This window comes from Neovison vison, chromosome 10 (genome assembly GCF_020171115.1).
Source record: "Neovison vison isolate M4711 chromosome 10, ASM_NN_V1, whole genome shotgun sequence".
In the NCBI taxonomy this organism is placed as follows: domain Eukaryota; kingdom Metazoa; phylum Chordata; class Mammalia; order Carnivora; family Mustelidae; genus Neogale; species Neogale vison.
Window position 1 is genome coordinate 44616598 of NC_058100.1, and position 26306 is coordinate 44642903.

General features: G+C 40.2%; 1 protein-coding gene across 4 annotated transcripts in view; it reads left to right on the forward strand.

Annotated features, from left to right (window-relative positions):
• RPS6KC1 (ribosomal protein S6 kinase C1) overlaps positions 1 to 26306 on the forward strand; it is a 230080-nt gene that overhangs the window by 173285 nt on the left and 30489 nt on the right. The window contains exons 15-16 of one of the 4 annotated variants that reach the window (XM_044267183.1): positions 3633 to 3763; positions 5895 to 5936. In XM_044267183.1, the coding sequence (XP_044123118.1) occupies positions 3633 to 3763; positions 5895 to 5904 (141 nt within the window). In that variant the 3' untranslated portion in view covers positions 5905 to 5936. Of the gene's footprint in view, positions 1 to 1987; positions 2961 to 3632; positions 4160 to 5894; positions 5937 to 26306 lie in introns of those variants that run through there. The other 3 variants (XM_044267182.1, XM_044267184.1, XM_044267185.1) reach the window with 3 other exon arrangements.

Here is a 26306-nt window from a genome sequence, read left to right on the forward strand (position 1 = left end):
AATCCTTATATTTATGGTCAGTTGATTTTCAATAAAGGTGCTGGGAGAATTTGATGGTAAAAAAATAGTCTTTTTTCAAAAATGGTTCTGGGAAAATCAAATAAGTGCTAAAACCAAAATGAACTAAGACCCTTAACTTCATACCATATCCAAAAATTAGCTCAAAATAGCTCTTAGGCTTGTTTAGCTGGGAGCTAAAACTAAAAATTGTAGAAGAAACCATAGGAGAAAATCTTCTTGAGGGGTTAGGCAAAGAGTTATTAAATATGACACCAAAAATATCTATAAAAGAAAACAATTGATAATGTGGCCTTCTTTAAAATTAAAAACTTTTATACTTCAAAAGATATCAGGAAATGAAAAGACAAGCCACAGAGTGGGAGAAAATATTTCAAATCATGTAACTAATAGGGGCTTGATTTCGGAATGTGTAGAGAACTATTACAGGGCTAAGTTGGTAGAGCGTACAATTGTTGATCTTGGGGTTGTAATTTTGAGCCCCACATTGGGTGTAGGGATTACCTAAAATCAAGACTTTACCAAAAAAAAAAAAAAAAAAAGAATTGTATAACTCAATAAGAAGACAATTCAGTATAAAATGGGCAAAGAGGGTGCCTGGGTGGCTCAGTGGGTTAAGCTTCTGCCTTCGGCTCAGGTCATAATCTCAGGGTCCTGGTATAGAGTCCCGCATGAGGCTCTCTGCTCATCAGGGAGCCTCCCCCTCTGGCCTACTTGTGATCTCTCTCTGTCAAAAAATAAATAAAATATTTAAAAAGGGGGAGCCAAGATCCACCAAGGAAGCCCTATGAATGGCTTGGCTATGGAAGGATGCTCACCATCATTACTCCGTAGGGAATACAAATTCAAATCATAATAAGATGCCAGTAATACCCACCAAAAGGGCTTTAATCAAGATAGACAGTATCAGGTATTTGTGAGTTTTTCTAAACTGGAACTCGCATACATTGCTGGTGGGAATATAAAATGGTGCAGCTGCTTTAGAAAGGTTTGGCAGTTTCTTAAAAAGCTAAACATAAATTTGCCACATGACCCAGCAGTTTGCTCCTAAGAATATCCTTGAGAGAAATGAAGACATATGTTTACACAAAGACATATATGTGAATGTTAATAGTATTCTCATTATGGCCTCAGTCTGGAAAGACTACATTCCTATTGACTGGTGCCGATTAACAAATATGTTCTCTCCGAAAAATGGAATACTATTCAGAAGTAAAAGGTAACAAGCTGTTGGTACCTGCTACAACATGGGTGAATCTGAAAAACATTATGCTAAGTGGAAGAAGGCAACTACAAAAGGCAAACATCTTTTATGAGTCCATTTACATGAAATAACCAGGAAGGTCACATTGATAGAGACTAAAAGCAGATCAGTGTTTGCCTAGGGCTGGCGATGGAAGTCAGAATTAACGCAGACAGCATGAGGAGACTTTTTAGGGTGATTAAAGTATTCTGAAACTGGATTATGTGATGGTTCCACAACTTTTTACACTTACTGAGAATCACTGAATCGTATACTTACAGCAGATGAATTTTATGCTGTAGAAATTATCCCTCAGTAAAGCTGTTAAAACAAAATTTGAGGATGCACGAACATCTCAAGACACATCATTTCAGCATGCCCGTGAAAGGAGTAACTGGACGTCCCACATTTGGGCGCAATATCTAATTAATGTCATGATGTGCTTTGGAATAGGACTCTGATAGGTGTAACTGTCCTGTTATACTATGAGTTGGAGAGAACCGAAGTGAGTTACTCGAGTTGAAAAGCCATCTCAGATATCCCGCACCATCCCACAGCTACAGTGGTGTTAGCCATAGCTCCCTTCCAAGGCAGTCTCATGAGTTGGCTGTTTATCAAGTCCATTGTCAACTAGGGTTGAATCCAGCAGTTCTTTCCTTTCATCTATTTTTGTTTTCCTTTGATTCACCTTTGATTCCTATCACTCACTACATCCTTCCTTCGTAGCTCTTGCAGTTCAACCCTGTGGAGCGTCTTGGTGCTGGAGTTGCTGGTGTTGAAGATATCAAATCTCATCCATTTTTTACCCCTGTGGATTGGGCAGAACTGATGAGATGAGCATAAGACAGGGTTCTCGGCGCACATTCCGACCTTCTCTGTGACAGGCGTCCCCATCACAGAGGCAGCCCTGCCTTGCACTCGCCGAGGGAGCACCGAGACCTTGGGATAAAGACCTTTAGAGGAAATGGAAGAAAAAAGGCTGAAAGAGAACCCTTTCTTTACCGTTATTTTCGGGACAGGATATTGGCTACATTCGCAAGGGGGCATTTATATACAAGTCTTTAAACAAGGTGGATCTTTATTTTATCTGCATTTAGTGTTGCAGATGAGTTGTAAACCCAATGGAAGAAGGAATGCCCTTCAAGAACTTCCTCTGAAAGCTCCAAGTGTACATGTAGGTGTTACTTGAAAGGAGGACCTTTACATGGCAGCTAATAGTAGCTTTCTGCTAAGCAAGATTGGCTTATACGATCATAATTAATATTTGCTGAATAATACACTAAAAGTGCTTCATGAATAGTGTCATCTGTGGAGCTTAAAAAGTGAGAAAAAAAGAATATATACATCATGCCTGATAGAAAACATGTACCATGATACTTTATGATTAGGGTATGCTGAATGTGGTTCCATATTGTTTCATACTTTCAGAAGCCCACTGAGAAGAAAACACTCCCGTTGCCAACTTCATATGCTTTGTCGGTTGATACTATGGAAGGGTTCATATAAACACTCACCGTCTCTCTTCAACTTCATCTTTCTGCTCTGTACACCTGTTGCCTTTTCTCTCATATCTGTTGCCCCTTCCTCTGCTAGTACATTTGCAACAAAAAGGGAAGGGAGTATTTATTTCCCCAAATTGTATCAACTTAATAAGGACTAAGAAATCATGATTATAAAATAAACGTGATAAAAATTGAAATCTCTCCTTCATTTAACGGCTTAAGTTTTTTGTTTTGCTTTGTTTTAGAAAGGCCTTTCCTTCTTTCCTCTTGGAATTTTAGCAATTTCTGCTGCTTCTTATGCTTAACTTCATTTTAGGTTTTTGGTTTGGTATAGTAAGAACCAAAGGATCTCATCTAAATAGAAGTGAATGGCAATCCTATTTTATTACTTAGTGATGGGATTTCCAGATCTGACCTCCTAATCTACGTGACATGATGTAGAAAGAATACGAGTATTTACAACTCTCCAAACATTTGTATTTGTTATTTCTGTATGTTGCTACAATAGCTCCTGCATTTGTGCCTTGTTTATAACAGCTTAAAAATGTTTTTGAAGCATTACTGTCTTTTTAAAACTTTATCCAAAGAAGAAAGAATAAGTCAGTTTTTCGGAGTTAGGAGCCATCAGAAATAATGAAGGTCTTCCATATATTTTAATCCTTTGGGTTTTTGAGTTCTGTGTGGGATCCCATTTCTTCTCCAAGAGCATCTCTATAGCTTCCATCTGCCGTCAGCCGGGTCCTCCCACCAAAGTAAATGGAAGCAGAAAATGCTTTAGTGAAACAAAGGAAATGTGCAAGCATTTTTTTCTTTTTCTGTTTTCCTACCTCCCCCTTTTCCTTCTGGTTCCCTTATAACCTGAACGTCAGATGAAGGACTGCAACAACACCAGGATGGCGAGCAGGTCACCAGGATCAAAGCGCGATCAAGATGACATCACTGCCTGGAACTGGGTTTCAGCTCACCAGCCCCCCTGGCCTCATAACAGGAACTTGTGCAGGTGAGACCAAAGAATGACTTCCTGTGTGAGACCAGTAGGAAATCTGCAAGTACTTAGAGCTAGCCATGGCAGAGCTTCCTTCCAGAAGTGCCCTCTGACATGAAAGTAGGACTTCCCAGCTAAGGTGAAGCTCCCAGCCCCGCCACGTGATTTTGGGTCCTTGGATTCAGGACAGTAATGTCGACAGATGGCTGCTGTGACCGTGTGATGACAGTTCCATTGCTTCAGTTCCCTCTCTCTCTCTCTGTTTGGTTGGAACTTAATGTAAATACATCATCCATAATCATGATGGACATGAATTATTATCGTAAGAAACACATAAGCTATGGCTTTGGGGGTGGTGAACCCAAGTCTATTTTTATTTGATGATGTATATTAAAATATTAGTATTTCTAATGCTTTGGGTGATCCTACTTTTTTGTTGTTGTTTTTAATTTTTATTTTTTTGAGCATATGGCCTGTGGGCCCAAACATAACTTGCCACTTTGTATTTTTCATTTGATTTCTTTAGTGAAATAAAACACACGTAACATAAAACTGACCCTTTTAACCACTTTTAAGTTTACAGTTTAGTGGCATTAAGTACATTCCCATTTCGATCCAGCTATCACCTTTTCGTTATCCCAAACAGGTCTGCACCCATTAAACAGTAACTTCCCATTCCTCTTCCTCCCAGCCCCTAGTAACTACTCTTCTACTTTCTGTCTCTTTGAATTTCACTCTTCTAGGTCTCTCATGTAAGTGGAACCCTGTATTGTTTGTCTTTTTGTTTCGGGCTTATTTCACTTGGCATAATGTTTTCAAGGTTCATCCATATTAGAGCATATATCAGAATTTCATTCCTTTTTAAAAGCTGAATAATATTGCCCTGTATGTAGAGACCACATTCTGTTTAGCCATTCATCTGTCATAGGACATTTGAGTGTTTCCTACCTTTTGGCTGTTATGAACATGGATATATAAACATCTGTTCAAGTCCCTACTCTCATTTGATTTTTATATTTTTATATGAAATCGCCAATGTCATTGACTGTTATTTTACGGTGCTCTTTGTAAGACAGCTTTTCCACCAGGTGGTCAGTAACATGGTATAATGTCACCTATCGTAAGAAAGGATATGAAAGTCAATCATTTCTGTTTCACAGAAACAGAGTTAAGCTCCCTAAGAGTAAAAAAATTAAAAAGTCATTTTATTTTTATTTTTTTTATTTTAAAGATTTTATTTACTTACTTGACAGAGCACAAGCAGGGGGAGTCGCAGGCAGAGGGAGAGGGAGAAGCAGGCTCCCCAAAGAGCAGGTGGAGCCCAATGTGGGACTTGATCGTGACCGGAGCTGAAGGCAGTCTCTTAACCAACTAAGTCCCCCAGGCACCGAAGGATGCCATTATTTTAACAATTTAACCATTACGTGAGTTAAGACTTTCTGAGACATAGAACTTTTCAACTTACTTGTTACAATAACTGAACTCTTGATAACATAAACTTGCCTTTTAAACATTTTAGAACAGCTACAAATTCTGCTGTATTTTGACCCTCAAGTTTTTTCTGTCTGTCTTATTTCAGTCATTGTGAACCATGATCGGGTTTTGCTTTCCTATGATGCGTATATTGAAGAGCATAAAATTTATAAACAATACTTAGACTTATGCTATAAACAATACTTATGCCAAAAACACTTATGTGAGGACCCTCTACATGATTTTTGTTGAATTCGGTTGCCCATGTTTATGAGTCCAAGCAGAGAGAAATCTGACTGTACTGGCTCTTGGCTTGTGCAAGGGACTCCTTACAGCACCTTCTTTGGACTCACTTAGGGAATGCTCTGTTGCAAAGGCCAAGGCATAAGCTGGATCATTCTTCTTCTGGAGAGTAGTTGGTTTAACCTCTGGTAAACTAAATAAACTATAATACCTCTGGTTTTCTGCATGGTGAAGCCGGGTATTTCAAGCTCTTTTTCTGAGGACAGTGGAAAATGAAAGCCGTAGAGTGGTGTCCTGGTCCCGGCTCTTGAGTCACCAGCACTTTACCTTAATCAAATAACAATATTCTAGACTCTCTCCCTCCCCTACAGAATGAAGTAGTGGGTTAGTTCTAAGCTCCACAACATATGATGGACTTTCTGTTTTTCAGAGTGAACTGAAGTGTGGTAAACTAGCATCGTAGGAAGCCAAGGTTAGTGAAAATCTTAAATTGGTACTTAACTGTTTTCTTATAATTTGTTTTCTAGTAATACCAGATACTTGGGTTGCTGCCATGTACCCGTTCAGCAGCATAGCCCTTAGTGGTTTTGTGGCTATAAAAATTATAAATAGAACGAAATATTAAAAGGTTATTTCTCAGGCAGCTCTACACTGGAAAAGGAGAGTTGAAGGTCCAGAGAGAAGCACAGAGAGGTGAAGGGAGGTTAGGACACACCTCACTTCTAGACCTTTCTCAACAACTGTGGTGGTGTTTCTACCCTCTTGCCCTCATCTGTCATAGGTTATGTGGGTTTTTTGTTTTTTGTTTTGTTTTGTTTTGTTTTTTGGACTCAGTTCTTTGGCAGGCATAATCAGAGTTCAAAATTGATACTTTCTGTTCCTATTTAATGCAGAACATTAACTTCTACCAGTCTAGGTAATTTGGACTTTGGAGTATTTGATGTCTCCTCCCTTCAGTTTAAGGATTTCATATGAAGTCCTTACGCTGAAGTGTTCCTAAGTGGCAAAAGCTGTGAAGTCAGTTCTTTCTAAATAAAGTTGTAAACATAATAGCGGCGGGGGAATGGAAAGCAGAGTACTCCAGGTTTTGGGGACTCGCCATCATTCACTTTCTCAAGGACAGTACATAGGAAGCTGGAGAAGAAGCTTCCTCTCTGGGAAGAGTTACAATAGTGGTGGCATCAAGTCAGATGGTATGGCTTGGTATTTTTTGGTCCCAATCACATGACTTCTTCCCTGGATCCAGATAGCTCACCTCAAAGAGAAAGAGAGGCAGAGAACGTTTGTGGAGGTGTAAGAGAGAGAGTAACTTGAAGGAGGTGGTCTACGGAAATGGAACAGGCGCTCGTCAGGCATGCTGACGAGTTGTCGGGAGGAATAGAGAGCCGGCTTTGTTGAGCTAGACTTAAAGGGCAGCTCTTGGTTCTGCTTCCAGGAAGAGGTAGGCCCAAACTGAAGCAACTCCTAGTCATCCAGGAAGAGAGAGATCCAACTGCCTTTTTGGAAAAGGATTAAATGGCAGGCTTATCCGAGTCTGTTCTCTCTCTTTCTCCTTGCTGAAGACAGCTGGCACGGCTGGCGGTCGGGGAAGAGGCCGGCCAGGCCCTCCGTGTCTGCAAAGAGCGACTGTGATTTCTTTTGGGCAGAAGTACCTCCCACTGAATGTTGTGAGGGGGAGTGACAGACGAACTGCTTTCGGTCACACGGAGGAGTTGCTGCTAGCCTGTTTTTGTGAATCCAAAAGAAATTTCATATCAGAAAGGTAACCCTTCTGGTCATGTTGGTCAGATTCCTCCTAAAGTGAATCCACAAGGCAGGAGTTTGACCGAGCCACCGGAAAAGACAGATGTCAAAGGGGATTTGACAAACGTAAAGAGATTGAAGTCTGTTTCAGTGGTAATGATGGCAGGACGCTGCTGCCCTTTCACGTGGGAGGGATACATGCAACTGAGGCAAGAGTGACAGAAAACAAGAAGAAAAGGGGGTGTAGGGTTGGCAAAACAAACGAAAACTCATAATTACTCAGTCTCTTGGGATTGTCCTGGAGAGAAAATGTGTTAAATATTTGAAGAATCTGTCTTCAGCAAAAAGATCTGAATGACTAAGAAAACTTGAGAACTGAGTTTCCCCCTCACCATGCCCTCCTACTGTTTGCTCATTTCTTCCTTTTTCTCTCTTCATCTGCCGTTCTTCCCTGTTCTGGACTTCTCTGGTCACTGAACAAAAGACATGGTGCCCGTCTTCAAGGACCTTGTAAAACCCAGGGGAAAGAAAGCATAAATAACAAGTAGGGCAGGTTGTTGTGAGCGTTCTAGGGAACAAATAAGAGTATGGTGAGCACACAGAGGAGAGATCTGAGGAACTGCGGGGAAGCTTCTTGTATTGGAACAGTAGCCTGAAGTTTGAATAGTATTTTTAAACATGAAGATTTAAAAAAAAAAAAAAAAGAAAAAAGATTTTGTTTGAGGAGAAGGAAGAAGAATTCCAGGGGAGCCAAAAACAAAACAGCAAAAACCACACATACAGTTGTGCACAAAGAACACGGAGATAGGGAAGTGTAAAGCCGTGCATGTTGTTTGGGGTTTGTGGGTACATGAATCTGAACGGTAGGTTGGGGCCAGATTAAGTGCCAGGCTGAGACATTTGGGTTTTGTTCTCTGGGTTGTAGGGAACTAGTGAAGGTTCTTAGCTGACCCTGTTGCAGGCTGCCGTTGAAAAGGTGATTTTAGGGTACGAATGGAGAATAAACTGGGGAATGGTTAGAGGCAGAGAGCTCAGTTAGGAGTCGTTGCAGAAATTCAGGCCAGAGCTGAAGTCCTGAATTAAGGTGGTAGGAAACAAAGGAGGGGATACATAATCGTCTTCTTGTCCGTGTCTCTTGTGTATAGAGTTTCCCTATCAAATAATTGCTTTCCTTTTTTCTTGAAGCCGGTTTATACAGGGAGATTATGGATTTGTTGTTTTTAAAAATCACCCCCAAGGAATCTCCAGAGAGACAAACCAGGGGAGCTTACACATTCTCCCCATTGGTTGATAATGGTATTTACTATGCAGAGCTTAAAACTCCCCAGATCCCAACTCACTTTCTGTTATCATTCTGTGGCACTCCTTTCCACCCTTGGCCTTTTATGATTGGTTTGCTTCCTACCTGAATCGTGTTCCACTCTTGCTCTCTGCCAGGTACTTGCTCTCTGTCCCAGACCTCGGACAATCTTTAGCTTAGCCCAGGGGTTCTCAAAAAAAACTGGTCCCAGCCTGGGTCAGGGGAATAGGGTGATTTTTACACTTCTTGCAACTTTTAAGTTTGAAATTATTTCCAAATGAAAAAGTTTCAGCAAAATGAAAGAGAAAGTGATCCCCAGACCATGAACGTGAGCATCACCTGGGAACTTGCTAGAAATGCCAATTCTCAGGCCCTTTCCCAAATCTACGGAGTCAGAACTTTGGGCCCCCCACCCCACCCCCTGCACAGCAGTCTGTTTTACTAACAAGCTCTTCCAGGTGATTTTGATGCATGAGATTAAATTTGAGAACCACTGGCTTAGTTTAACAGAAGCTTGTTGCCTCCGCCTTATGTGATCATATGCAGCCCTTTTTATGATAATGTGTTTTGAGTTTGAAGACATTTCCCAACACTTAGAATATTTCCCAGGTGGCTGAGCCAGGGAGGCCTTGCATCAGTGGGAATCACCAGAAGTGAGGACATGGAGGAAGGGAAATGGCAACGGGAATGGCCAGTTGCATAAGGAAAAAGGGGGTAAGAGGAGAAGCACGTGGGGAGTGACTCGAAATCTGCAAAGAGACTCACCAATTCTGTCTTGGTTCTCTAGATTCAAATAACCTGCCCCTTATAGAGAGAGCTCTGTTATCTCAAATTCTTTTTTGACATAAACACCAAACTATAATTACAATTCTTTTCATTATTTGTTATATACCGTTGGTTTATTTGTTCTTTCATAAAACAGCCACGGTGAAAATTTAGCATTTAGTCCCTGCATTGTCCCAAACCGGAATGTAAAAATGCTCGACCAAGTCTGGGAAAGACACGGGAATGTTTCCAGCGGATTGAGAAGTGCGGCAGAACATGATCAGTAAAGAGATTAACGGGTGTTCTCTTTAGAACTGAGGGACTCAGCTGGGGTGCCTCCTCGGTGGACTCTGTTTTGCCTTTTGAAAGTGGGCATCAGGCTTCACAGGGGTGAAGTGAAAGGGCCTAGATGTTCCCTGAAGGTTAAGTTCGTGCACGTGTGGGGAAGAGGGGGATGTGGGTGATCCACTGTCTTCGTACTCTTCACTTTAAGGCTCTAAGGGACAAGATCGTTCGTTGAGATCATTCCTAAAGTTTCTTTTCAGCAAAGAGATGCTTGGCCTCCCCCGAGCATCTGCAGATTGTTTAGAAAACTGCATTTTCAGTAGGTGGAACCTCCCTGCCAGCAGTTGCTGCCTGCTTCTTACTGTGCCCCTGCTCAGCCTCCAGGGGCTTGAGGACCATCCAGTGGTAGGCGGAGGGTCCGACTAACGCCCACCCCTGCCCACATACTCCCACTCATGACTCCCGGAGGCACACCGAGGTGGTTCTGGTTGGGAGGTGGTATCTGGTGAACAGAGAGGCCACCCCGCCCTGGGGAGAATCAGCTCTCCTGTCGGTAAATGACCTTTGGGGCTCTTTCCCCAAATCTTCTGACTGCAGGGGCTGGGACTTTTTCCACCTTATTGTCTGTCTCTCATTCTCTCGCTGCTAAAACCGAAGTCAGGCCCCAAGCAACTCTTGGCAAACACGATGTGGGTTGAGGCGATGCTGCACAGAACGTGGTATTTTGAGAAAGACGAACGGCTGCCTGCTTTTTCTCTCGCCTCTTACCTCAAACCCTAAACTTAACTCAGTTCAACCCACCCCTCCTGGGCCGTACCTCTGTCTCATAGGATGCCAGCAGGACCTAAAGCCTCGCTCAGGCTGGTCTCACCTCAGCATCGAAAGCCACGGTGGGGCACAGGGTGTCCTTTTGCCTGTCCCCTGCTCCTGCGATCAAAACACGCCAACCGTCCTCTCTGGATGGGCAAGATCTCCTCCAGACTGCCGGTCTGGACCTCGCCCTCACCATTTAGCTGGCCTTCCTGGCGCTGGTAAATCTTGGCACCCAGAAAGCTGAAAGCGACAGCCATCCTGATGTTGCCACTCGCCGTCCCTGTGCTGCAGATTGAAGCCCTATCCAGCAGCTTATCTCCACTGTGGGCTATCATGGTGTGTGGCAGAGGAGGGGCGAGCGTCGCTGCCTGCTGCAGCTGTCTCCTTTTGAATCAGCTACCCCCACTCCCCAGGTGCCAGAACAGCTCGCTGGGTTTCGAACGCTCCCCATCTCTACCTCTCCCGCCCATTGCAGCATCGGTAGCAGCTTTCCAACGAGCCTTTTGTTGCGGAAGCTCTAAATCCATGGTCGGGAAATTACCAAGAGACCCTTCCACCGGCTGCCCTCCCTCCCCTTGCTCTGTCTCTTTCTTCCCTTCCTTTGTCTCCTTCCGTAGCTAGGGTCAGCATCCCTCGCCAGACTGAGAACATGGTTGCTATTCCAGGACCCAGATGCCAATATGTGGCAGCATCTGGCTTGTTGGCAAGCGTCGCCGGCAGTTGTGCTGGCTGCGTCTCGGCCTGTCGTGCGGCGGGGCCTGCTCACGGGGGCCCTGTCACTAAATGGAGTTTCTTTGAGAATATGGTTTCACCCAAGGAGCCCACCAGAGAACAGCGAGCCGCGCGGGGAGGCCGAGAATCACCGGACAGGGTGAGCACCTCCTGCAGCGTCCACGCTGATCCCGGCCCTGTTCCGCAGAAATCCCTGCTTCATGTCGCTGGAGCCTGCTCCTCGCGTCACCTTACCTTCTTCCTGTTAGTGCTTCAGGTGCCTTAAGGCATGGAGCTCCTTGAAAGAGAAACACAAATCACTGAAAATGTTGAGATAAAATCCCGCTCCTCAGAGGCGCCCGTTTGGCACGGGGAGCGCGTGATAACAGCTTGCTCTAGAAAGGTGACATTTCTGCGGAAGGCTGAATCATAAAAAATGCATTTTAAAAACTCAGCTCTTCCGAGTCTTCTGATGGTTGACTTGTGAAGTGAAGGCCAGTTCTCCGAGGGGAAGGGTCATTTTTGAGGCTGGCCTCTCCGTCCCCCAAGCAAGGGCCTGTTAACTCTGTCACCACTCAGGAGACTGAGGAACTTTTAAAGATAACTATCCCATAATGGGACTGGTAGCACTTTTCTCAAGGTGCAAACAGTGAGTGCTCAGAATGTGTCTAGCACTGTCAGAGGCACAAATGGGTCAGAAACAGAAGAGGAACGCCTGTCTGGTCCCCAGGATGTGGGTCCTTGGTGACCAGGTTGCATGTCCTTTCATTATTTCCTTTCTTCCCTACAACCTATACAGTTGGACAGGGCAAGTGATATGGTGTGTGTTTTACAAATGGGGAAACTAAAATCCCAAGAAGTGGATTTACCCCAGTTGGCATGGGAAGCTAGTAAGAGCTGTGATCAGAAACGAAGTAGCTGTATTTCGGCTTCACTGAGTGGGTGTGTGTTGGATTCTTCTGTTACAAACTCCTAAGGGCAGGAACTGTGTCTTTAACTTTATGCAACGTGCCCCCATTTAGCAGCTTCCTCTCACTCATGACCCCCTTTCTACACATCTTGCCCAGACACACACACACACACACACACACACACACCCCGTACAAATACATCCATATAAAAGTACAGGGTCTTTTTTCAAACTGAGGCCAAGATTTTCCTGTGACGGGCTGAAAGAAGGAACTAAGGGGAGGAACACAGCGAGAATGAGCTTGAATTAAAAGATGGTAGTGAACCTGGGAAGATGGTGGTTAGTGGCAGTAGCGTACTGCCTACATAATCCACATAAAAACGTAGAGAGATACATAGCGAAATCAAAATTCATAGACAACATTTACAACAAAACTAGGTGACAAGATACCAGAATTCTCAAAATGTAAGTCTTTCGGGACAAAATAGCAATAACCATAAGACTTGCGTGAGATGGGCATCCATGTGGGAGACAAAAAGAAGCCACGGTACAGCTCTTGCCTGAGTCTAAGAACAGGAGAATCCCAAGTAGCCAACTGGTGTTCTCTAGAAAACTCAGTGGACCAATTTGAGAACAGCAGCTGAAGGGGAAGGCATTTTGCCTGCTCTAACACCAGGTAAGTGCAAAGAGCTCGTAATAAGAGGGATTAAAGGCACTGGCCCTTTGAACTCTCAAAATTGACCCACCAGAACTGCCTTCTAGTACAGGGCCCTACACTGAGGAGAAATTGCTGGGAATGGAATAAAAATTGAACAGGGTAGGGACAAGAGAACGGTCCAGTTCAAAGAAAGGGAAGAGCAGCCAGGAAATTTCAAAGCTGTGTGTCCATTTTTTTTTTTTTTTTAAACACTTCACAAAAACAACAGAAGAGGGAGCTCTGTGAAGTTAGAGCCTTTTTACAAATTTAACTTGTTTCATTCTCATAGTTTAGGAAAACTAATTTCACATTAAAAATGCACAATAGAAAAGTATCATCAAGTCACTCGTAAAGTTAGTATAAGGAAAAAAGAGAATTAGGAATAGAATAAAATCCTTACAATGAAAATACTCAGAAAGATGTGCCCACAAAATAGATCCAAATTAATTTGCTATTTCAAAATGAATTGAAGGATACTAATAAAATTATATGAGACATGAAAGAATAATGTAAATCATAATTAGAAAACTCAGAAATGAGGTGATAATTTGGGAGGAAATTAGAAATAAAAGAAAACATTTAAAAACATTCCTTAGTAAGGAATTAGAAATACAAAATTCTATTTGAGAAATGAAAACTAAACTAGAAGGACCACAAGAGTGAATAAACACAATAGATAATGCCTTAAGATAAATGTAACGTGAAGAGGAAAAAAATTTTAAGACTTTTAAAACAGTTTTGAGTTTCACAGAAGAGTTGAAGGGAAGATTACTGAGTTTTTTAATATGCCCTTTGCTTCACATATGCACAGACTTCTCCCTTACCAACATAGCCCACCAGCATGGTGTCCTTGTTACAATTGGTGAATCTACTTTGATACATCGTTATAATCACCGGAAGTCTATAGTTTGCATTATGATTCACTCTTAGTGTTGTGCGTTCTACTGGTCTGGACAATTGTGTAATGACTTGTTTCCATCATTATGATATAAAGAGTATATTCTTCGTTCCTCAAAAAATGCTGTGCTCAGCTTGTTCATTCCTCCCTACCCACTCCTCGCCTCTCCCCACCACCAACTCAACACCTGGAAACCACTGACTTTTATGGTCTTCATAGTTTTGCTTTTTCCAGAATTTCATGTAGTTGGAATTATATATTTTGTCGCTTTTTCAGATTGGCACCTTTCGCTTAGTAATATGCATTTAAACTTCCTGCACGTCTTAAGGGCCTGGTTGCTCCTTTCTTTTTAGCATTGAATAATAGTCCATTGTCTAGATGTGCCACAGTTTTATCTATTCACCTACTGAAGGTCATACTGGTTGCTTCCAAGGTTTGGCTACTATGAGTAAAGTTATAAACATCTGTGTATAGGTTTTTGTGTGGACATAAGTTTTCAACTCATTTGGGTAAATGCCAGGGAATACTATTGCTGGATTGTATGGTAAGAGTATGTTTAGCTTAGTAAGAAGCTGTCAAACTGTCTTCCCCAGGGTCTATACCATTCAGCATTCCCGCCAGCAATAAACATGAGTTACTCTTGCTCCACATTCTCTCCAGGATTTGGTGTCATTAGTGTTCTAGACTTTGGCTATTCTAATAGGTGTATAGTGACACGTCATTGCTTTAATTTGCACTTTCCTGATGACATGTGATGCTGAGTATCTTTCATGTGATTATTTGCCATCCATGTATCTTCTTTCTTGAGACACTTGTTAAGGTCTTTGGTCTGTTTTAACAATTTTTAATTGTTGAGTTTCAACAGTTCTTTGTGGATTTTGGTGAAAAGTCCTCTACAGATGTGTCTTTTGCAAATAATTTTTTCCAGACTGTGACTTGTCTTCTCATTCTCCTGCCATTGTCTTTTGCAGAGCGGAAGTTTTAAATTTTAATGACGTCTAGCTTATTATCAGTGACTTCTTTCATGGATTGTGCTTTTGGTGTCGTACATAATAGTCATTGCCATACCCAAGGTCATCTAGGGTATTTTTCCCCCATGTTGTAGTCTCAGAGTTTTATAGTTTGTATTTTACATTTAGGTCTGTGATCCATTTTTAGTTAATTTTTGTAAAGAATGTAAACTCTATGTCTAGATTTCTTTTCCTCCTTTCTTTCTCCTTCTTTCCCTTCCCTGTCCTTTCCTCCCTCTCCTCCATCCATCCTTCCTTCCTTCCTTCTTTCCTTCCTTCCTCTTTCTTCCTCTCTCTCTTTCTCTCTTTCTTTATTTCGTGTAGTTGTCTAGTTGTTCTGGCAGTATTTGTTGAAGAGACTATCTTTTCTCTATCGTATTCCTCTGGCTCTTTTGTCAAAGATCAGTTGACTGTATTTCTGTGGTTTTCTTTCTGGGCCATTTGTTCTGTTCTCATTCATCTGTTTCTCTATTCTTTTGCTACTACCACACTGTCTTGGTTACTTTTACCACTACTATACTGTCTTGGTGACTTTATACTTAATCTTTAAGTTGGGTGGTGTTGGTGGTCTAACTTTGTTCCTCTTCAATATTGTGTTGGCTATCCTGGGTATTTTGCCTATTCCTATAAACTTTAGAATCAATTTGTTGATATCCACAAAATAAATGCTGAGATTTTTATTTGGGTTTCACTGAATCTAGAGATCAAAGTAGGGAGAATGGACATCTTGGCGATATTGAGCCTTCCTATCCATGAATATGGACTATCCATTTATTTGTAGCTCTCCTTATATAGATCTTGTCTTTTTTTGTTGTTCAATTTATACGTAAGTGTTTCATTTTGGTGGGGTGCTGATAGGTTTTGTGTTTTTAATTTTAAATTACACTATTATTATTAATTACTATTAATTATTAATTATTGTTGGTATATAGGAAATTGTATACTCCAACTTTAGTATAGTTATTAGTTCCAAGAGATTTTTGGTGATTTTATCTGATTTTCCAAATAGACGACTATGTCATTGGTGAACAAATAGTTTTATTTCTTCCTGTCTAAACTGAATGTTTGTTTCTTTTTTTCTTGTATTATTGCATTAGCTAGAACTTCCAGTATGATGTTGAAAGAAGTACTGAGAGGGGATATCCTTTTTTTTTTTTTTTTTTTTAAAGATTTTATTTATTTGACAGAGGGAGATAGTGTGTGAAAGAATACAACCAGGGAGAATTGGAGAGGACAGGCTTCCTGCTGACCAAGGAGCCTGATGCAGGGCTTGATCCCAGGACCCTGGGATTGTGATCTGAGCTGAAGACAGACGCTTAATGACAGATCCCTCCCAAGCCATCCAGGTGCCTGAGAGGGGATATCCTTGCCTTGTGTCTTAGCTTAGCTGGAAAGTTTCAAGTTTCTTGCCCTTAAGTATAATGTTAGCTCTAGGTTTTTGGGTAAATATTCCTTATCAAACTGAGCAATCTCCCTTCAATTCCTACTTCATTAAGAGTTTTTACCATCTTCTAACTTCTATCTTCTAGCTTCATACTTAGGAAACTATAAAAATGGGCATTTGATTTTGTCAAATGCTTTTTCTGTGTTTACTGATATGATAGTGTGATTTTTTTTTTTTTTTTTTTTTTAGCCTGTCGATGTGAGGATTCATTAGTTTATTTTTGAATGTTGAGCCAGCCTTGCATACCCTGGAATCAATCTCATTTGGGCATGGTGTATACTTATTTTTATTTAGGTTTTCTAATATTTTTGTTGAGAAATTTTGCACCTATGTTTATGAGAGATATTGGTCTGTAGTTCTTGGAATATCTTTGTCTGGTTTTGTTATTAGACTAATGCTGGCCTTATAGAATGCCTTAGGAAGTATTCCGTCTGCTTCTGGATTCTGGAAGAGATTTGTGGCAATTTATAATTGGTATAATTTCTTCCTAATTCTTTGATAGAATTCACCAGTGAACCCATTTGGACCTGGTGCTTTCTGTTTTGAAAGTCTATTAATTACTGATTATTATTGATTCCATTTATTTAATAGGTATAGGCCTATGCAGATTGCCTAGTTCTTTTTATATGACATGGCACATTTTGTCTTTCAAGGAATTAGTCCATTTTCATCTAGGTTTTCAAATTTGTGAGCATAGGGTTGTTCAAAGTATTTCTTTATTATCCTTTTAGTGTTTGTAAGGTCTATAGTGGTATCTCCTTTTTCATTTCTGACGTTAATAATTTTTGTCCTCTTTTTGTCTGGTGAGGAGAGGCTTATAGATTTTATTGATCTTTTCAAAGAATCAGCTTTTTTTTTTCTGTTAGTTTCCTGTTTTCAGTTTCATTGATTTCTGATCTAAATTTTATTATTTACTTCAGGTTACTTTAGATCTAATTTGCTCTTCTTTTTATAGTTTCTTAAGTAGGAAGTTAGAAGATTGATTATAGGTCTTTCTTCTTTCCCAATATATGCATCCAATGCTATAAAGTTCTTTCTAACTACTTTCTGTGCATCCCACAGATACTGGTAAGTTGTATTTTCATTTAGTTTAGAATATTTTAAAATTTCTCATGTGATGTCTTCTTTGACTCATGTGTTTTTTACAAATGTTTTTTGTTTGTTTAATCTCCATGTATTTTAGGATTGTCCAGTTATCCTTTGTTATTGATCTATTTAATATTTATATTATATATTTTATATCATATTTATTTAATTTCATTGTAATTTGAAAGCAGACAAATGGTTTCTAGTTTCTTAAATTTGTTAAGTGTTTCATTGCCCAAAATGTGGCCTATCTTGGTAAATGTTTCATATGAGCTTTGGAAGAATATATATTCTGCTGTTGTTGGATGAAGTGGTTCATAGATATCAATTATATCTAGTTGATTGGTGATATTGTTGAGTTCAACTTTGTCTTTATTAATTTTCTGATTGTTGGTTCTGTACATTTCTGATAGAGGAATGTTGATCCCCCAGCTATGTTAATGGCTTCATCTATTTCTCTTTGCAATTCTATTAGTTTTTGCCTCACATAGTTTGACGTTCTGGTGTTAGACACATGCACATAAAGGATTATTATGCTTTCTTAGAGAATTTACCTCTTTATCATTACACAATGCCTCTCTTTATCCCTAGTAACTTTCCTTTCTTTCAAGTTTGCTTTATCTGAAATTAATATAGCACTCCTTCTTTCTTTTGATTAGTGATAGCATGGTATCTTTCTCTCCATTCACTTAATTTTAATTTATATGTGTCTTTATGTTTAAAGTGGGTTTTTAATATATTTTTAAATTTATTTGAGAGAGAGAGAGAGAGAGAGCATACAGGAGGAGGGGCAGAGAGGGGGAGAGAGAATCTCAAGCAGACTGCCTGCTGAGCACAGAACCTGATGTGGAGCTTGATCTCACAATTCTGAGATCATGACCGGAGGCAAAGTCCAGCAGCAGCAAGAGTCCAACAATGCTTAATTGACTAAGCCACCCAGGCACCCCATCCCTGTTCTTTGAAGTTCTGTCTTCTGCTCTTTTTGTGCCTATTGTTTTAATTGAGCATGTTGTATAATTTGAATTTCTCTCTTTTCTTATCATATTGGCCTGCCTTCTTTCCTTCCTTCCCTCCTCTTCCCTCCCCTTTCCTTTCTTTTAGTGGTTGCCCTAGAGTTTGCCATATGCATTTATAGCTAATCCAAGCCCACTTTTGGATATTATATCACTTCACAGGTAGTTTGAGTAATTTATAGTAACAAAATATTCCTAATTCCTCCCTTCTGTCCCTTGTATCATTGTTGTCATTCATTTTATTTATATCTATAACATATATATTCATATACATATATGTGTGTGCTTATGTATATGTATATAATTGATTATGTTGTTGGTATTATTTTGAACAAATTGTTGTCTATTAGACCAGTCAAGAATAAGAAAATAATGGTTTTTTTTTCCAGTTACTCCTTCTTTGATGCTTTCTGTTACTTTATGTGTATCTGAGTTTCTGACCTATATTATTTCCCTTTTCTCTAAGGAACTTCTTTTAACATCTTGTGCAAGGCAGAATTTGGTAACAGATTTCCTCAATTTTTGTTTGTGAGAAGGTCTTTTTTTTCCTCCTTCACTTTTGAATGTTAATTTCTTAAGGTACAAAATTTTAGGTTAGTGTTTTTTTTCTCTCCATATTTTAAGTATTTCAACTTGTTCTCTTCTTGTTTACATGATTTCTGAGGAGAAGTTGGATATGATTCTTATCTTTGTTATTCTGTAGGTTAGGTATTTCTTTACTTAGACTTCTTTCAGAATTTTTCCTTTATCTTTTCTGTAGTTTTTAAAATTATTTTTTCTTTTTTAGATATTTTATTTATTCATTTGAGAGCGGAGCACAAGCAGGGGGAGAGGTAGAGGGAGAAGGAGAAGCAGACTCCCCACTGAGCAGGGAGCCCGATGCGGGACTTGACCCCAGGACCCTGGGATCATGACCTGAGCTGAAGGCAGACACTTAACCATCTGAGCCTACCCAGATGTCCCTTTTCTGTTTAAAATGGTATGTGTATGTATAGTGGGTTTTTATTTGTTTGTTTGGTTTGGTTTGATTTGTGGGCTTTTTTGCATTTATTCTGGTTGGTGTTGTCTGAGCTTTCTGGATCTGTGGTTTGATGTCTGACATTAATTTGGGGAAATTCTCCATCATTATTGTTCCAAATATCTTTTTCTTTTCCTTTCTTCTGTTTCTGGTGTTCTCATTATATGTATATCATACCTTTTGCATTTGCCCCACAGTCCTTGGATAGTCTGTTTTTTTCAATATTCGTCCTCTTTGCTTTTCAAGGATTTTATTTCAAGGATTTATATCCTCTAGGTCAGAGATTTGTTCCTTAGGGATGTCTAGTCTACTAAAAATACTTTCAAAGGTATTCTTCATTTCTGTTGTGTTTTTGTTGTCATTTGTTTGTTTGTTTGTTTTTGTTGTTGTTGTTGTTGTTTTAATCTTTAGCATTTCTCTTTGGTTCCTTCTTAGGATTTCCATCTCTCTGCTTACATTGCCCATCTGTTCTTATGCACTACTTTATCCATTAGAGCCTTTACTGTATTAATCATAGTTGTTTTAAGTTCCCAACATGACAATTTGAGTATCCCTTCTCTGTCTAGTTCTGGTGCTTTCTCTATGTCCTCAAGTTGTTTTTTGCCTTTAGGTATGACCTGTAATTTTTTCTGTATCGCTGGACATGATGTACTGGGTAAAGTGACCTGCTGTAAATAGGCCTTTAGTAGTGTCATGGTGAGGTGTAAGGGAAGAGGAAGCATTTTGTAGTCCTATGATGAAGTCTCGCTCTTTTAGTGAGGCTATGTCTCTGGACTGTGAGTGTCACAAGAGTTTCTCGGTTTTTTTCCAACCCCCTTAGCTAGGATAGGATGGTTGGTGTAGACTGGAGTTGGATGTTTCCCTTCCCCAGGTCAGTTGGCTCTTATAATACCCTCACAGGTTAGGCTCTGGTTAACTAGTTTCCCCAGAGGGCAGGTCTTGTTAAGGAGAACAGAGTGCCCTGGGATATTTCAAAATGATTTCTTTCCCCCCACCTTGCTGGAAGCACAGATGCACAGGGTATTTTTCTCCAATATTTACTGTGGGAACTTGGTCAAACTGCTGGAATTCTATTTCACAATAGTGTGGGATGTTGTGACTGAGTCCCCTTGAGTTCTTAACTCTCAGACCTGTCTGCCCTGAGCCTCCATCAATTTGTTAATTACAGTTCAGGTTTTCCTACCCTGGCATTGGTTACCATAGTGTTTTTCACTTGTAAATCTCTGCTGTGGTAAGCTATGAGCTCACCTGTCTTTCTTTCCATTCTGGGGGTAGCAGGTTGCCCTGCATACCCTCCCCTTTCTTACAATTCCCAAAAGAGTTGTTAGTTTTCCAGTCTGTTCGGAATTATACTTGTTGTGAGGATGGGTTGGTAGCTTCCAAGCTCCTTACATGTGGAACTGGAAACTGGAAGTCAGAAGATTTTTGAAAATAAAAAAATTAAGAAAGAGATAAAAAAGGATTCAAGAGAAAGTGCTAAGCACTGAAGTAGGCAAAGAAAATAAAATACATAGTTGTTAGTGATTACAAAGAGAACCAAAGCAAGGCAGCTGAACTGTAAAAATGAATTCAAGAAAACTTTTTTGAAATTGAATGAAAAAATTGAAGCTATGTGGAAAGAGCAATGTTGACAATATGATTAACACCAAAAAGGGGGAAATGCTTGACCTTTTAGAATAAAAAGTGCACATGACTTACAAGAATGAAAGTTAGCTTATAATTACACTTTTTAACAGCAGATTTTATTGGGGGTGGGGGAATGAAGCAGCATATTTAAAGTAAGGAAAGAAAAAATGAACCAAGGATTTTATACCCAAAAAAACTGACTTTGAGAATAGAGGGCACAGATGTTATCAACATGCAAGTATTCTGGGATTATTATTCTCATGAGCTATTCCTGAGGAATCTAGTAGAGAATGTGTTGTAAATGATTGAAGCAATAAGAAAGACGCCAACATAACTTACACATTAAATAGTTTCCTGTAGAAATAGGACTAACAGAGGACTAAGGAAGGGAGAGAGAGTATAGTGTCAATGGCTACATGGTTTCACAGTTAGATGTTAGAACCTTTTTTTTTCTTTTAAATGGGAAAAGTAGGGAGAGTGTTTGCAAAAAATTTGAATGTTTTTGAGACTTATATTGGTGGCGATATTAATATTGTCATTCTGAGATTATTGCTGTGAAATGTGGGATAAAACAGTAACATGGAATCTTCTAATTCTGCATTCTCTCTGCTTTTAAGAACCCAAGAGTCTCAGAATGAGAGATTAGAGATTCCACTGTCACAAAGTGGTTAAGTAAAATCTATATAGTATTGAGTTTGCATAGAAAGTACAATATAAATTTATGAGATGTTTTTATCTTTGAATCAATAATATTTCCTAGTTCTTTTCACTGAAAAGTCCTAGAAGCTATGCCTAATTTAGCAAAGCGAATCTCTAGAACCCAGGCTGTGGTTTTGAAATACCATTTCCCTGTAAAAGAAATTAGGGCTTCTTGGAGAAATAAGTCTAGGACAGGAAGTTTATAAAATGAAAGTTGGGACATCTTAGATAACAAGGAAATTACCAAAGACTATTCTAGAGTCATGTCAAAAAGACTTAGAGCCTCCTACTGGTCAAAGATGGGACAGTTTGACCTTCAATAATGAAAAGAATTGAAACCTATCATGTATGTTTAAATTAGTTGTTTGATAATGATGTTAAAAAGAATTTATCCGGGGTGCCTGGGTGGCTCAGTGGTTTAAGCCTCTGCCTTCAGCTCAGGTCATGATCTCAGGGTCCTGGGATTGAGCCCCGCATCGGGTTCTCTGCTCAGTGGGGAGCCTGCTTCCCCCTCTCTCTCTGCCTGCCTTCTGCCTGCTTGTGATCTGTCTATCAAATAAATAGATAAAAATCTTAAAAAAGAATTTATCACCTCAGAGAAGGTAAACCAATTCATATCTTGAAAATTGGGAAATCAAGGGAAAGAATTAAGCATTTACCCTGATTTTTATATCTAAACCACTGGGTATCAGAATAGTAATGAAATGCATGGTATCTTGTAAAACTATTCTAACTACAAAATGAAAAAGAAGTGATGGATTATCACTGTTTTGCAACTCCCAGTGGATGGATACAAGCATTCAGCATCAAAAGCAGCAAATATTATTATTTTTTAAAGTTTTTATTTATTTATTTGACAGAGATCACAAGTAGGCAGAGAGGTAGGCAGAGAGAGAAGGAAGCAGGCTCCCTGCCGAGCAGAGAGCCGGATGCGGGACTCGATCCCAGAACCCTGAGATCATGACCTGAGTTGAAGGCAGAGGCTTAACCCACTGAGCCACCCAGGTGCCCAGGAAAGATTATTTTAAGCAAAGATAATCAGATATCATGTGCCTTCTGTAGTATTGCTAGATACTACCTATATTCTTGCTGAAGAGATCTAACCTTGGTCTGATCTTTAAGTGGACTAAGCTTCCCATTTGCAGGAAATGTTGGACTTCACTGTGAGTATGCAGTCAGTAACATCAAGACACTGTGGGAAATTATAGGTCAAATTGCCCAAATTCTTCAATAGATGGTTTATAAAGAAATGAAAAGGGTGGAAGAGAAATTCTAAAGATAAAAAAAAATTAAAATACATTAAGATTTTTAAGAAGGACAAGACTTAACAATAGTGTCTAGTGATACACATTTGGGTGATAAAATGATTTAAAAAATACAAAAAAGTGACAGCTATAAAAGCTAATTGTTACTTTGAGGGAAGGGAGGGGTTATGGTTGAGTGGTGGCACACAGGAACTTTGAGAGTGGAGAATATATATATGTATATATATATGGTATTTTTATTGAAGAAAAGTGAAAAATTAATGAAAAAGGGATAAAAGAAGACGCTGGCTACCTTGTCCTTTTACTAAATACAAATTCCTAGAGAGTTACTGCTAGGCTTTATTTATCTTTGTGCAAATTAGAAAAAGGTAGACTTTCTTCCAGGCATCTGCTGCTATTGGCCAGTAAATACAAAAATCTACAATGCCCATGATAGGAAAGGTACCTCTTTGATGGTGCCCTTGTGCAGTGTACAACTTGCACAACTTTATGAAATGACCTTGAGTGTCCATGTTGGTTCAAGCTCATGTCCATTTGGTGTTTATTAAGAAGAGGAATTTATTTTTTGCAAGCACCATTTTGTTCCTTAAGAAATTTTACTTCAATGCACTTTAGCAATCCAGTGGGATTGAGAACGTGCTTATTCTTATTAATATATTAATATTTTATTAAATAAATAAATAAATATTTATTAATATTAATAAAGCTCTTTCTTATTTTAGCTTGCAGTATCCCTGAGGCAGAATTAGTATTTCCTGAGATGTTGTATAGTATTAGAAATGTTTAAGAGGGCTAGCTGGCTGTGGGACTAGGAAGTTTGGTGGTATCAAACCCCTGCTGTGGCTGGCACAATTTGGACTCTAGACCCCATCTTGGCCTGATCCAGAACTTGATTCACTATCAGTTATCAGGTTCACTGGGATAAACCCACATTAGCAAAAGCTCAAAAGATTATGATATAAGTCAGAATGTCAGTTTACTAATTTTCCATAATAATAGTTACTGTTAAATGAACGAGAATACTCATGTTAGCTCTGTTAGCCCTATGAGGCAAGTGCCTTTGAAGCCAGAAGGTTGTGTGGTTTGCAAAGGGAGGTGGATGATCCTAATGACTGGTGACATTCTCATCACATTCCGATCCACCCATCTCCACTCCAGGGACATACCTGCCAGCTGGACCAAAACACTTATGTCAACCGTGTCATCATCATGCAATAGACACACTTACAAATTCTTGCTTTCTAGCTCATATTTTCCCAGGCTCCACATAGAGGGAGGAAGTGGACAACTTTCCAGTCAGCCAGAGCATCTGGGTCAACCCTTTTGATTAGTGGCATGACAACGGAAGCAGCCACCTTACCTCACTTTACAAAGAATTTCGGAGAAATGAGTCTAAGAAACATGGACCACCTTCCAGGGACTAGACACAAAGAGGAACTAACCGTGGTTCTTCATCTAAAGTAGACAGCCTGGGGGCGCCTGGGTGGCTCAGTCAGTTACGTGTCTGCCTTTGGCTTAGATCATGATCCTAGAGTCCTGAGGTCAAGCCCTCCATCTGGCTCCCTGCCTAGTGGGGAAGCTGTTTCTGCTTCTGTCTCCCCACCCCCACTCATGCTCTCTCTCTGTCTCTGTCTCTGTCTCTCTCTCAAATAAATAAATAAGGTCTTAAAAAAAAAATAGCCTGGTAAGGCCAGACTTAACATTACTTGCCCACTTGCCCACTTCCTCTAGTTCGGGGGGGGAAAATATATATATATATATATATATATATATAGAGAGAGAGAGAGAGAGAGAGAGAGAGAGAGAGAAAGAGAGAGAGTGTGTGTGTGTGTGTGTGTGTGATTGAATCAGAGAAAGGATCAAAGTAAACTTCAGCTTGGCATGTGTCTGAACTATCCAAAATGCAGATCTCTGGGTTTCTGTCTAGATGGTTTTGTTGGGTTTCTTTTCCTAGACTTCTGTGTTACAGGACTGGTCTACACCTGAACACAATCCATACGTTTTATTAGATTGGATCAGATCTCTCGCATCTATCAGATGCAGCCTTATCAGGTGGAAGCCTGCCTTTGGGTTGTGTATTTAGAAAAACAGCAGTCACTTCCTCTGGGAGTGGCAAAGTATGAGAAACAGGGCTCTGTCTCTCCACCCTTCCTTTAAAGCCCTAGGTGTATGTGATTGGGTTTGGCTGGGGTTTGGGTTTGTTTGTCTGTTTTTTGAATGTAGCCTAGAACATGGAACTCTTGCTGCCGCTCCTGGTTTCTGGGCCCATCTGCTCTGAGCTCAGGTGATCACGGGGTGTGAGCCTGCTGCTGTCCCTCCACAGGGAGCCACTGTTTTATCTTCTCACAAGCCTGGCACCTGGTTTGGAAACAGGATCTAAAATTAAAGAGTTCTTTCCATCCTGGAACTTTGAACTAACCTTTAGAACTCAAATGAGGGCTTGGCGAGGACAGAATTAATCGGGGAAGAATTAACCTGGGAAATTGGATGCTCCAAAAGAAGACTTAGAGACCCCATCCCTTAAACATATTGGACCCAGAATGGAGATGATTATGTATATTTTGGGTTTTAAAGAGTTTTGTAAAGAAAAAAATTTTTTTCCATGAGTTTTTGGTTTAATTGCCTGGCAGGGTGGGAAATCCCAACACAACAGTGTGGAACTGGGGCATGAAAAGCAGCAAGTGAGACGGATTTATGAAGCCCATAAATAAAAATGAAACTCATTTCATTGTCCAAATTGAGTGGAAAGGCACAATCTATCCCAATTCTGATAAATGGAAGAATGGGACACACATAGAGGAAAGTTCTTTCCATTTTAATAAGGCAAGATAATGGGTGTAACATAACTGAGGAATTTCAGAGAAAAGGACATTTGATTTTGCCAGATTTTGCCCAAGGAAGCTTGTTACCCATATCCACTTTAAGGGAGAAAATGCTCACTTTCCCAGAGAGAACTACAATCCGCTGCATGTTTAAACATTGCCCAAATGAGCATTTTTTTCTATATAGGCGAGCAGTGAAAGGAAGGAGAAGCAAAGGCCAAGGCGGCAGCCATGTTAGGCAGGAGATTTTCATACTTCTGGAATTTGGGGGACCGCTACCCTCTTCCCGTTCTCTCCTACGAAGCACACTGGTGCTAAACTGTTCTCTGAAGCCTGTTGGTTCCTGTTCAGAGGGGTCAGATGAGACAGCGGGGAGTGCCAACAATGAACCGCTATGTTTTTTAGAGAGGGATGAGGTAGAGTGGCGGCAGGTTGAGGGGCACATCAGTGCTGTCCGGCTCCTCATTGAGGTCAGGGCCACTGTCCGCCTCCCTCCCTGCCTTGATGGCCAGCCCCACCTTCTCTGATGTGTCCATTCAGCCTGTTCTCTTTCTAAGTAAATGCCTGGGTTCTTTAGATTTTTGGGTTTTTGTTTCAGTTTTGGTTTTGTTTTGCTGATCCATTATCGGTCTGTTCCCAGGCAGATACACAAGTTGGTGTAAATGACACATGTGGTCGCTAGCCACAAAACTAGAAGGGAGCCAGCGGGCTCGTGAGGGAAAAAAGACTCAGGCATG